Consider the following 12,294-nt stretch of genomic DNA (forward strand, 5'->3'; position numbering starts at 1 on the left):
AACCATTAAATCTTTACTATGATGGATTAGAAAGGGGAAGTTTTTTCATTCTTGAGTCATTTTACTCTACATCATATGGTGTTGATATGAAAAGGACTCAGCTTGCTAATCACCTAACTGATGTAGGGTGTCATGTGTTGGTATATAGCTACTCTTCAGCTTGCAAATGTGAAGGAAGCTGTGAAGAAGACTAAATATGATTTCTTCTTGCTAAAAGTCATCAGCCTTCTCTTGTTTTTTTTTTCCCTAAGTTTTATAATTGTGGACATTGGTAACTACATATGGATTAAATTTAGTTTGCAATTTCTGCCAAAAAAACCTCAACCCTTCCATAATTGCATCATTGTCAAATTATGTGATTTAGTTTTTTTTCTCTCTTTAAAAACAAAACACCAAGCTATGTTTTATTTTCTCAAGAATTCCTAAGCAAGAACGAAATGTGGTCAAACATCATGAATATTTTCATCGGGAAGATTGTCTTCTAAGTCCTAACACTGGTAGTGTTTCTTAGGACATGTAACTACTTTATGGCAATATTCCTCAGCTGAGAGCAGCAGGTATGCCTTCCACAGAAAATAAGCCATGGTCATTCCACTATTTGAGGCATTTCTGTTTTCCACACAACCATCCATGCCTGATTTCTCCGGTCAGATGAATGGGTCTTTGACACTGTAGTAGTTGGGCCTATTGTTTCATTTTTTAATTTAATTTAATTTTATTTTTTTAAATAAATTTATTTATTTTTGGCCGCATTGGATTTTCACTGATGCGTGCGGGCTTTCTCTAGTTGCGGTGAGCCGGGACTACCCTTCCTTGCGGTGCATGGGCTTCTCATTGCGGTGGCTTCTCCTGTTACGGAGCATGGGCTCTAGGCACACGGGCTTCAGTAGTTGTGGCTTGTGGGCTCTAGAGTGCAGTCTCAGTAGTTGCGGCACATGGGCTTAGTTGCTCTGCGGTATGTGGGAAACTCCCGGACCAGAGGTTCCCCACTGAACCCACGTCCCCTGCATTGGCAGGCGGATTCTTAACCACTGAGCCACCAGGGATGTCCCGGGCCTGTTGTTTTAAGTACATCAAAAGACATACATACAGGGACTTTCCTGGTGGCGCAGTGGTTAAGAATCTGCCTGCCAGTGCAGGGGACACAGGTTCAAGCCCTGGACCTGGAAGATCCCACATGCCGCGGAGCAACTAAGGCCGTGTGCCACAACTACTGATCCTGTGCTCTAGAGCCCGTGAGCCACAACTATGGAACCCGTGTGCCACAACTACTGAAGTCTGCGTTCCTAGAGCCCATGCTCCGCAACAGGAGAAGCCACCGCAATGAGAAGCCCATGCACTGCAATGAAGACCCAACACAGCCAAAAAGAAATAAATAAATTTATTTTTTAAAAAAAGATGCACATACAACAAGAACAACTGTCCAACTAGAGGTTTCTGGGCTACAGGTTTTCAAGGGAAAAAAAGTATTCTTCAGACAAGCCTGGAATAATGGTCTGAATTTGAATGGTCTCAGGAGGAGGAAATGCACCTTTATTGCCCTGATGTCTGCATTTGAGTCTTAGGTGTGCAAGTGTGGGAAGAGCAGATACTAGGTGTGCTTCGACTTGTGGTCCTTGCCTGCGCCTCGTCCAGATTCTTATCACCATCCACACCCTTGGTTGCTCTCAGTAACTCTGCACAGAAATCCACAGGAATTGCATTCTTCACTGTTAACTACACATTGTCTTCAAGATCCAGTTGGGTGGGAGTGGGACCAGCAGTTTCCCTGCTGCTCAGAATCTAACCCAAACTTTGGGGGAGGAAGAAATGTTACCAGTTGTATGACCTCTCTCTTCACTCCATCTAAACACTTTTTAAAAATAATGATAAGCCTCATATGTGAATAACCAGGACCAACCTTAGACAGACAGAATAGGCAGAACTTGTCTCTAACTATCTCATGCTTCTCTTTTCAAGTTAGAATAGACATTTAAGCAAGAGTGTCAGGGGGTTCTGGTTGACGATGTTGCTTCCGGAAATTCTCTGCTGGTGGCCTGTGGAGTAACTGCAGGCACTGCAGGCTGGAGTTTGGGCAGGGATGGTCTGGAAAGGGAAAGGCAGCCTTCCTTCCCGTGTGGGTCTCAAAGATGGACTCTAACTAGAGCGAACTCCCACTTAATTAGGGAGGATCAGTGATCTTGGCAAAGAATAAAATAAGAACGTAGATCTTCCCAGAAGGAGTTATGGAAAATCTTCCCTTAAACATAAGTGTCTAATAAACGTGGGCCTCATGGGCACATTTCCACTGTTCCTTTTGAAGACTGGATAGATAGCACCGTATAACCTGTAGCACTCATAACTAACAACTGCTGGAATTAAAAATATGCTACAGGGCTTCCCTGGTGGCGCAGTGGTTGAGAGTCTGCCTGCCAACGCAGGGGACATGGGTTCGTGCCCCGGTCCGGGAAGATCCCACATGCCGCGGAGCGGCTGGGCCCGTGAGCCATGGCCGCTGAGCCTGCGCGTCTGGAGCCTGTGCTCCGCGACGGGAGAGGCCACAACAGTGAGAGGCCCGCGTACCGCAAAAAAAAAAAAAAAAAAAATCCTACAAATACACAGGTATCAAAGAAAATCCAAACCCTAGCTGATTAGTTGTTCAATTAATTCTGTTATGTTAGATCAGAATCATGGTTTCTCTTAGGGATCAGAAGTTTTAATAACCTTGACAAGTTGTCTGGGAAAAATCAGTGAAATCCTGTGCCCTTAGGAGTAAATTCTCACACCAAACCCTCCAGATTTGGAATAAGGTAGCTACCAATTTGACTGTGAACTCAATGCAGTAAATTTTTTTTTAGTAGAATGAAAAGTGCATTAGGTCACTCATTTGCCTGCATGCCTCCATAATAGCTCTTTCTCAATCTACATTGATCTGGCTTAGTCCACCTCTAATCTCAAACGTGTTCTGCTGTGACACGATCTGCCTCTCAATAAGACCTCTCAGTGATGCTGTGTCACTCTGCAACTTCCGACCTTCAAAGAATTGTAGATTAACCAACTTGGTCTTAACCTGTGTCATAGAACTCTCGGGTTGCATGAAATGGGACCCAACTCCAGCTAAGCAAGACAGAAGAATTTATTATAAAGATACCAGCACGGCTTTCAACTAAGCAACGCTTCTGGGCTCTGAGATGAACCTGAAGAAGTAACAGAAAGATGTCAGGGAGGCAGGCAGGCAGCACTTCTTGGGTTGTGTTGGTTTTCTCTCTCCCTCACCAGAATGCAGAGTCTCTGAAAGCTGGGCAAGGACTTTGCTTATTGTGTATTTATTTGGTTTTGAGAACTGGTTTCTCTACGTTTATATTCCTGGCACCTTAAAACAAGTGCTTGGCATATGAGTGAGTTTGTGGGACACCTTCTTACTTAAATTCGCAGAAGAGATAGCAACCTTGAAACCTTAACCTTCGTGGGTGGCCTTCTCCAGTTGCTTGAATTTACTGGCTGCCCTGTGGCTTTATCCTCAGCTTGTTGTCAAGGTGCACATGAATGATAACAGCACGAAGTCACTGATGGTGGATGAGCGGCAATTAGCTCGAGATGTTCTAGGCAACCTTTTTGAGAAAACCCATTGTGACTGCAACGTGGACTGGTGTCTTTATGAAATATATCCAGAACTACAAATCGGTAAGTCCCAGTTCCAGCAATTGGCTGTACTCCAAAAACCCTGTGAGTTTGCTTTATTACGGGCTTTGGCCTATTGCGAAGAAGAGTTTGGTTCAAGGCTATCAAGACTCCCCCTACATCACCTCCCTTAGTTCAGGTTCAGTGCTCGCCTCTTCATTTATCTGTGGCAAAGAGACTCAGATTGGAGCAGGTGGCCAGACCTTGGGGAATGTAAGCATTATTGCTGCTACTTCTCTAGCGGATCCAAAAGGGAAAGAAAGTGACAGGAGGATACTTCTCACCGCATGCTTAGCAAGCTGAGCAGATGGTCGGAGAGCCTGGGCGTCTGTCAGCCGATGTCTCTTTAAAGTTTACTTCTTTATACTCTAGGGTAACTCTGCCGCGGGCCTCACATCACTGTCCGCTCACTCAATGTCTGACACTTTGTCTAGTGGAAGAGGCTCAGCCCCGAAGAGCAAAGGACAGTGGATAGAAGTTGATTGAGTTTTTTTAAAAAGCTAAAAAGCAATTAAAGAAATACTCTGTTACTTCTCATTCTTAATACCACTCATAGAACAATTGTCTCCTGGGAGAGCCTGTTGGAATACAGAATTACATGTTTTAGAAGCTTTAGAAGCTTCTTTCTAGAGGAAATGGTCTGCACAGAAATAACCTCTTGAAGTTTTCTTCAACTCTCTGAGTCAAATAGAGAATTGAAAGCTCTCTAAAGGAAGGTTTAGGGTTGGTTCTGATATCTGTACATTGTTTTTTTAGAGTTTTAAGGAGTGATGTTTTATAGCACTCATCACTTAACTCACAATTTCATTCAAAGTTGTTTACCCAATTATTGCCTAATTGTCCTCCTTCCATATAGGATGTTACCTCCACCTGGGGCTATTTAAAATAGTCAAAAATTCTAATATGAAAAAAGAGCAATGGCTGACCATTATCACTATACTGTAGGTTCATCTGCCGTGTTTTTAATGGAAAATAAATTGAAGACCTGAGACTGAGGAATACACATAATAGAGATGTTACAATGTGACATCATGTAAGAATTAGGAATTTCTAAAAACTGATGAGAAGTATGAAGCATTGTGTTAATTCAACACCAGCTTATTTCTGTGTTGGAAACCCTGATGTCTTGGGTCTGAAAGAATGCTTTTTCTTGTTTTATCAGAAAGGTTTTTTGAAGACCATGAAAATGTTGTTGAAGTCTTATCAGACTGGACAAGAGACACAGAAAATAAAGTGCTGTTTTTGGAGAAGGAGGAAAAATATGCTGTATTTAAAAACCCCCAGGTAAGATAACTTGTATATTGTTAAACCATATAAAATATCCATTTTTTAATGTCACCTGTGTACTCACCAGATCATTATCTCACAAAATGTCACAAATGTATTCCTTTCAAAGAAACACAAACAACTCTTAGGCCATATGTAAACTAAGAGCCCCTTGAAGGATTCAGAGAGAAAATAATCCATTTTGTTTCTTTTGATTCAGCATCCAAAATATACCTGTTGACTCATCCTCCTCTTCTGTCCTTATAGCTCGTTGGCTACATTAGTCCAATATATGTGACACACTCTGAGCCATTAACACTTCATAGTTTAAAGATACCCTTTTCTTTGTTGTTCATATTTGGTGCTTATGGATGTTGGGATAAGTCAAGAGAGCGCCTGGAAAATGTACAGCTCTCCATACAGTCTACAAAATAAAAAGTGTTGTTCTCCATATTTGAAAAACCTTCCTCAAATCATGCATACAAGGATGTCCCAGACTTGTCCCATGGAAATCTCCAGCCTACTGTCTGCGCATGGCGGGCAGGGAAGTTTCCTCACACAAAGTTGCGTTCAAGCGCTCACCTGGGAAATCTGTTGGAGTTAACCAGGTGAAGAGTAGAATAGAAGCGGGCATCCTAGGCGGGGTGTGTGTGCAAAGTCCAAGAAGAAAGAGGGAAGTTCTTTTAAGTCATGGGAAATTGTACAGCTGGACCATGAGGAGGAGGAGGTAGGGATAGGGCGTGACAGTGCATTCAGATAAATTGTGGAAAAGAAACTGATAGAAATAGCATATTGGGGGCTTCCCTGGTGGCGCAGTGGTTAAGAATCCACCTGCCAACACAGGGGACACGGGTTCGAGCCCTGGCCCGGGAAGATCCCACATGCTGCGGAGCAACTAAGCCTGTGCGCCACAACTACTGAGCCTGCGCTCTAGAGCCTGCGAGCCACAACTACTGAGCCTGTGTACCACAACTACTGAAGCCCGCGCACCTAGAGCCCATGCTCCACAACAAGAGAAGCCACTGCAATGAGAAGTCCGCACGCCGCAACAAAGAGTAGCCCCTGCTCGCCACAACTAGAGTAAAGTCTGCACTCAGCAACAAAGACCCAACGCAGCCAAAAAAATAAAAATAAATTAAAAAATTAAAAAAAAGAAATAGCGTACTGGTTAAAATAAAAGCAGATCAGAAATGAATGTTTCCAGTCACCAGTTCATGCAATCATGATTGTAAGGGGTTCGTTTAAAATATATTTTCAGGCTGTTTACTCAGTTTTTAACATTTTGGTTTTTTTGGCTGCGTTGGGTCTTCATTGCTGCACACGGGCTTTCTCTCTGGTTGTGGAAGCAGGGGCTACTCTTTGTTGCAGTGGGTGGGCTTCTCATTTTGTGGTGGCTCCTCTTGTTTTGCGGTGGCTTCTCTTGTTGCCTAGCACGGGCTCTAAGTGCACGGGCTTCAGTAGCTGCAGCACGTGGGCTCAGTAGTTGTGGTGCACAGGCTTAGTTGCTCTGTGGCATGTGGGATCTTCCCGGACCAGGGATCAAACCCGTGTCCCCTGCGTTGGCAGGTGGATTCTTAACCATTGCGCCACCAGGGAAGTCCCAACATTTTGTTATTTTTATCTTCTCAAAGAACCAGTTTTTATTTTCATTGATCTTTGCTATTGTTTTCTTCATCTCTATTTCATTTATTTCTGCTCTGATCTTTATGATTTCTTTCCTTCTACTAACTTTGGGTTTTGTTTGTCCTTCTTTCTCTAGTTGCCTTAGGTATAAGGTTAGGTTGTCTATTCGAGATTTTTCTTGTTTCAACATTTTGCTGTTTTTAAAAACCCAGCCTCGGGCCTCCCTGGTGGCGCAGTGGTTGAGAGTCCGCCTGCCGATGCAGGGGATACGGGTTCGTGCCCCGGTCTGGGAGGATCCCATATGCCGCGGAGCGGCTGGGCCCGTGAGCCATGGCTGCTGAGCCTGCGCATCCGGAGCCTGTGCTCCACAACGGGAGAGGCCACAACAGTGAGAGGCCCGCATACCACAAAAAAAAAAAAAAAAAAAAAAAACCCAGCCTCAACCACTCATGCCTGCTTTGCCTGTTTAGCTATATTCTATATTTCTTTTATATGAAGCTGAATTTTCTTGCAACTATGGGATTCATTCAACTTTGTGGTCATGATTGAGGGGCATGGAGCATGCCCCACTCTCTGTGGGTGGAAGAGCTCAAGTCTAGGGTTCGTTCTTGCAGAAAAATGATTTATGGAAGTAGAGATGGTGAGTGAATTGTCATCTGCAGAAGCTTATTAGATGACAGAAGATTCTGAAGCCACTGACAGTGTTCCAGGGTATTGTTCACTGTGTGTTGTATTTATTCCCAGCATCCCAGTACCAGTGAGAGCCGGTGGAGGCCCGACCCCGCTTAGGACTCACGGATGCTGGAACAGGTCCTGGTCTTCCTGGCCGGCAGCCATGGCATCAGGCCATTGATTTACACTCACTTCACTCTCTAATACTTTGCCACAAGCCCCAAAACTTTAGGAATAGATGCCAAACAAGCATAATTGTCTAAGAATCAAATAGAGACAAAATTTAAAAACTTGAAAAAGTCTGAAAAATGGTCCCAAAGGCTTAAAGATGCATAGAAACTAAGCACTACTAAATACTTAGTGCGTCCGAATCACTAAGCCCTGAAAAATAAGTGGTGGGGGAGATTTTGAATCAACGTATTGTTTCTGCTGTGATTTTATTCTTGATCAAATTGTTTTTTAACAAAATCATGTGGTCCTAGCAAGACCTCCTTTGGACTGGAGAGCAGCAGGAACAAGATGATCAAGGGCTTTGTAGATTGTGTTAAAGACACTGGGCTTTGTCCTGAGGCTTGCAGGGAGCCGTTGAAGGGTGTTGAGTTGAGGGAAGATCACTGTGATCGCACAGCAGAGAATGGATTTGGAGAAAGTAAAAGTGGCAGCCGCCATGTGATGGAGAGGTGGTTACAGAAGCCCAGAAAGAACAGATGACGATGGACTGAAGGGCATTGGGAGAGACTCAGGAGGTAATGGAATTTTGCAGAATATGGTAACCGCTTGGGTGCTGGTATAATAAGGAGACATAGAAGCAGACATGGATGACACTGATTTCCCGCTAGGGAATTAGATAGATCCTGATGCGCTTCACTTCGGTAGGAAGCATGAGAAGAGAAATAGGTTGGGATATAAACATGATGAACTAGATTTTAAACATTGCTGAGTTTCTCCTTCTTCAAAAAAAATCTCATTTCACCCTCCATAAATTCAGCGTGAAATTTACACATTTTTACTTTTGTATTTTCTATCAGATGGGCAATATTTTATCTATAAATGTCACTAGAGACATGCTTCTAAATTTTTCCTTGTGTTGTTTTCTTTTCTCACGAGATGAGTAAAAATCTTTCTACCTTTGACATCCCCATATCACTTGTTCTCCAACTCCAGGGTATTTATTTACAAGGAAAAAGATAACTGACTGGATTTTGGTCACTTTCCCAATATCCCCCCTCAAACTTACCTTGCATTAAGGAACTTTCCTCTGTGATTGTAAAAAACTTCTAGAGATAAAGATAGTGACAGGAACTGACTTCTATTAGATAGTATTGGTTCTAAGTTCTTAAGATATCAAACCTAAGAACTTTTTTTTTTCTAACTTTTATTTGCATTTATTTTTTGTGGCATTTATTCCCGGGCCAGAAGTTTTTGTTTCTTCAGTTTCTTCTGGGATATCTTTTTCTTCTGTGCAACCTCCTCTTCTGGTTTAAGAACAATCTGTTCTTTTTCAGTAAGGCTCATCTCAGTGTGGCAGGGAGAGCTCATGTATGGGTTGATCTGACCATGAACTCTGTAAGTCCTGCACTGCATTGTGCGGGCTTTGTTCGCCTGGATTTGCTCAATGACCAGAGAATCTACATCTAAGCCCTTAGGTTCAGCCTTACTCTCTGCATTTTTGAGCATGTGCAGTAAAAATTCTGCACTCTTTTTGGGCCACCGACCCTGCGTCCAGCCCCACTGTTTGGCCTGGCCACACCTACCAACTCCGCCATTGTAGTGACAGAATGGCACACATTGCTTCTTTATAGTGACATCCTTCAGATACTTGGTGGCTTTTCGGATATGCATACACGTATTGGCCTGGGCAGTTTCACAAGTGTTCTTAAAGTGAACGAAGAGTTGAACCTCTTGATTTGCGTGATTTTGTGGGGTTTTCTGGATCAAGTGAATAGCAAACCATTTTTAGAGGTCACCTCAGGCCGCTTACTGGAAAAGCCTAAGAACTTATTTTCATGGCAGTTTATAACAAAAGCTACATTTTATCAAATGCAGAGGGATAAACTGATGATCCAGGGAAAGAGGGAAGTTGCTGGAAACTATTAATAGCTACTCTATGCTAGGCTAGAAGCTTTGCAAGTATTATCTTCAATCTTTACAACTGTAAGTGTTAAGAAATATATATTGCTATTCCTCTTTACAGATAAGAAAACTGAGATCAAAGATAGAAAGGAGGCCTTTGTTTGATCTTAAGACTCATTGGGGACTTTGACGAGTGGTTTCCATAGGTTGAGTCTTCTGTTCAGAGCTCTCAAGACTATAGGAAACCTGGAATGAAATTGGTAGTGACTGAGGACATCCTCCGACAAGGTAAATTGAATACAGCTAGCAGGACGATACCACAAATGGAAACAATTGACTCAGAAGTTATTACACTGACTCAGTTTCCCACAATGAGAAGAAACTGATTGCCAGAGGCCCAGATCAGAATAAGCCCCCATTTATTCTTCTGCTGTCTCTGTAAAAGTGGATGCAAAGGCCTGGCCTGGGTCACCATTCCTGAAGAACCGTGTGCTAACAGTCACATTGTTTTACATGGTAAATGACATCCTCTGTGCCCTTGGAGACAATGGTGGCCACTCTCATAGGTCTGCAGGTGTAGACCCCTGGAGTGCTTGAGAGTTCAGATTCTTTCTCCTTGGAATCTGCATTCATGACTCCAAAGTCAGTCTGTTCTTGGCCTCCCCATAGCCTGTTTGATATGTAAAATATGGATTAATATTTGCAGCTTGACTGAGAAAGAGCTTCTGTGGCCCAGAGTATCAGTTCTTCTGGAAAATTACTAAACCATACAAAATTATGTAAAATTTCATGATATTTTACAACACTGAAATCCTTAGTACTTAATAGGATTCTCTTACAAACTACTTATCTGCAGGGATAAGTCTAGGCAGGCGGCGGTAAAATGAATGCAAAGGGAGGTTTTGAGCTCAAATATTAGAAACAACCATGAGTAAAGATTTGGGGACATCAGTGGTGTGCTTTGCAGGCACAAATGCAAAGCACCGCCTCCACCCATGACTTGAAAAGTGATGTTGTTCACCTGTGTCTCAAGTGTCACCTGCTGACTGTGTGGTCTTAGCAGGCTTTCTGATGACACCTGAATTCAGCGTTTCTATTTGTACAATGTGATACGGCTGTACTTCCCACCTCGCAAGGTTAAATCCAGCATGAAAACCGCTTGCAACATCGCGACGTTATATATAAAAGTCAAGTCATTTGATGCCAACCAAAATTCAGCGGTCACCTATAAGAAAAGATGAACTGAAGCATATTAAAAAATTTTAAGAGTTTATTTGAACAAAATTCGATTCGAATCAGGCAGAACCAAATCAGAAGTCATTAGGAGCACTCCTCAGCTAAGAACCAGGGGAGAGACTTACAGATAGAAGGTACAGAAACCAAGAAAGGAAATTATTTGATTGTAGCCTAGGTAACTGTTTGTGATTGGATGCCCTTAGGTTTCAGTTTTTTGTAACCTTTAGGCTCAGATTTTGGTTTGCTTACATAGGCTGCCTGGCATTGGAGTCCCCGCAGTCCAGTGGCCTCCTTGTCTAATTAATTTAACAAAAGTTATCTATAATAAGGTGATGGAGAAAAACCAGATCCTGCAATTTTGTGGACCAAAAGATGCTTAATTAGGAAGGAATTTCCCCAGGATGACTGGTCTATACTTAGAGAGGTAATATCAGATCACTTCATTTTTATTTTATTAAATTTTTTAAATTAAAAAATTTTTTTAAACCTTATTTTTTTTTTTTTTGCGGTACGCGGGCCTCTCACTGTTGTGGCCTCTCCCGTTGCGGAGCACAGGCTCCGGACGCGCAGGCTCAGCAGCCATGGCTCACGGGCCCAGCCGCTCCGTGGCATGTGGGATCTTCCGGGACCGGGGCACGAACCCGTGTCCCCTGCATTGGCAGGCGGACTCTCAACCACTGAGCCACCAGGGAAGCCCTTTTTAAACCTTTTTTAAAATTTTATTTATTTTATTCATTTATTTTTGGCTGTGCTGGGTCTTCGTTGCCGCGTGAGGGCTTTCTCCAGTTGTGACAAGCGGGGGTCACTCCTCGTTGCGGTGCACGGGCCTCTCATTGAGGTGGCTTCTCTCATTGCAGAGAGCACGGGCTCTAGGTGCGCAGGCCTCAGAAGTTGTGGCACACAGACTCACACGGACTCAGTAGTTGTGGCACGCAGGCTCAGTAGTTGTGGTGCACGGGCTTAGTTGCTCCACGGCATGTGGGATCTTCCCGGACCAGGGCTTGAACCCGTGTCCCCTGCATTGGCAGGCGGATTCTTAACCACTGGGCCACCAGGGAAGTCCCAGATCACCTCATTTTTAAAGGAGGAAAAGCAGAGTCATGAATTCTCCTGCTGGCTGCTGTTACACCCCACCCATTGAATAGCTACTTTGGGACATCACTGGTTTAGCTTCATGCCCAAGAGGAAGGAACCACGTAGGAGTCTCACTCGTGAACCTTGATGAGGATCCAAGACTATCAGTGGTTCTTCAGAGCTACTGCTGACTCCTGGGTGTGCAGACACTGCCGTAACTGGCACTGGGGATCACTTGGTCATGAGAAACTGCTCTACCTAGAACTTTTTAACATGATTATTGAAAGGATACAGAGGCATCTCATGGAAGCATGACCAAGCTTCTCGGGCTGGCACTGGAAATGGAATATTGTGGGGACCACAGTCGAAAGCATCTTTGCTCCAGATCTCCCTCGGACCTCTAGCTCCTGTCCCTCCACAAGCTGTGTCCTTGCCCTCCTTCTCAGTGACCCCCTTACTCTCTTCCCACACAGCCCCTTATGGCTGACCTCTATGAAGGCTGCCTCTATGAATGAAGATCAAACTTTTGTGCTTGCAAACCCCCTAGAACAAGTTTGAGAAGTGATGTACCACCTCGCACATTTGTACGTTGACGTGCAAAATGTTTCAGAATTTTTCATCGCAAGTTTAAATAGATGCCAAGAATGCAATGTCCAGTATATTATCAATTTTGGCATTTTAATAAGCTAG

General features: G+C 43.5%; 1 protein-coding gene and 1 pseudogene across 2 annotated transcripts in view; one reads left to right on the plus strand and one right to left on the minus strand.

The window, feature by feature from the left end:
- APBB1IP (amyloid beta precursor protein binding family B member 1 interacting protein) overlaps nucleotides 1–12,294 on the plus strand; it is a gene marked incomplete at both ends in the record, with an annotated part of 59,677 nt that overhangs the window by 12,279 nt on the left and 35,104 nt on the right. Inside the window, 2 exons of the mRNA XM_079699791.1 lie at nucleotides 3,504–3,663; nucleotides 4,823–4,944. Coding sequence (XP_079555917.1) covers nucleotides 3,504–3,663; nucleotides 4,823–4,944 — 282 coding nt within the window. The remainder of the gene's footprint in view (nucleotides 1–3,503; nucleotides 3,664–4,822; nucleotides 4,945–12,294) is intronic.
- On the minus strand, nucleotides 8,623–9,175 carry LOC307049888 (large ribosomal subunit protein uL22-like; annotated as a pseudogene). The gene has a single exon. The product of its transcript is annotated as a large ribosomal subunit protein uL22-like (transcript).

The sequence above is a fragment of the Hyperoodon ampullatus genome (genome assembly GCF_949752795.1).
Source record: "Hyperoodon ampullatus genome assembly, chromosome: 3".
Taxonomy (NCBI): Eukaryota; Metazoa; Chordata; class Mammalia; order Artiodactyla; family Ziphiidae; genus Hyperoodon; species Hyperoodon ampullatus.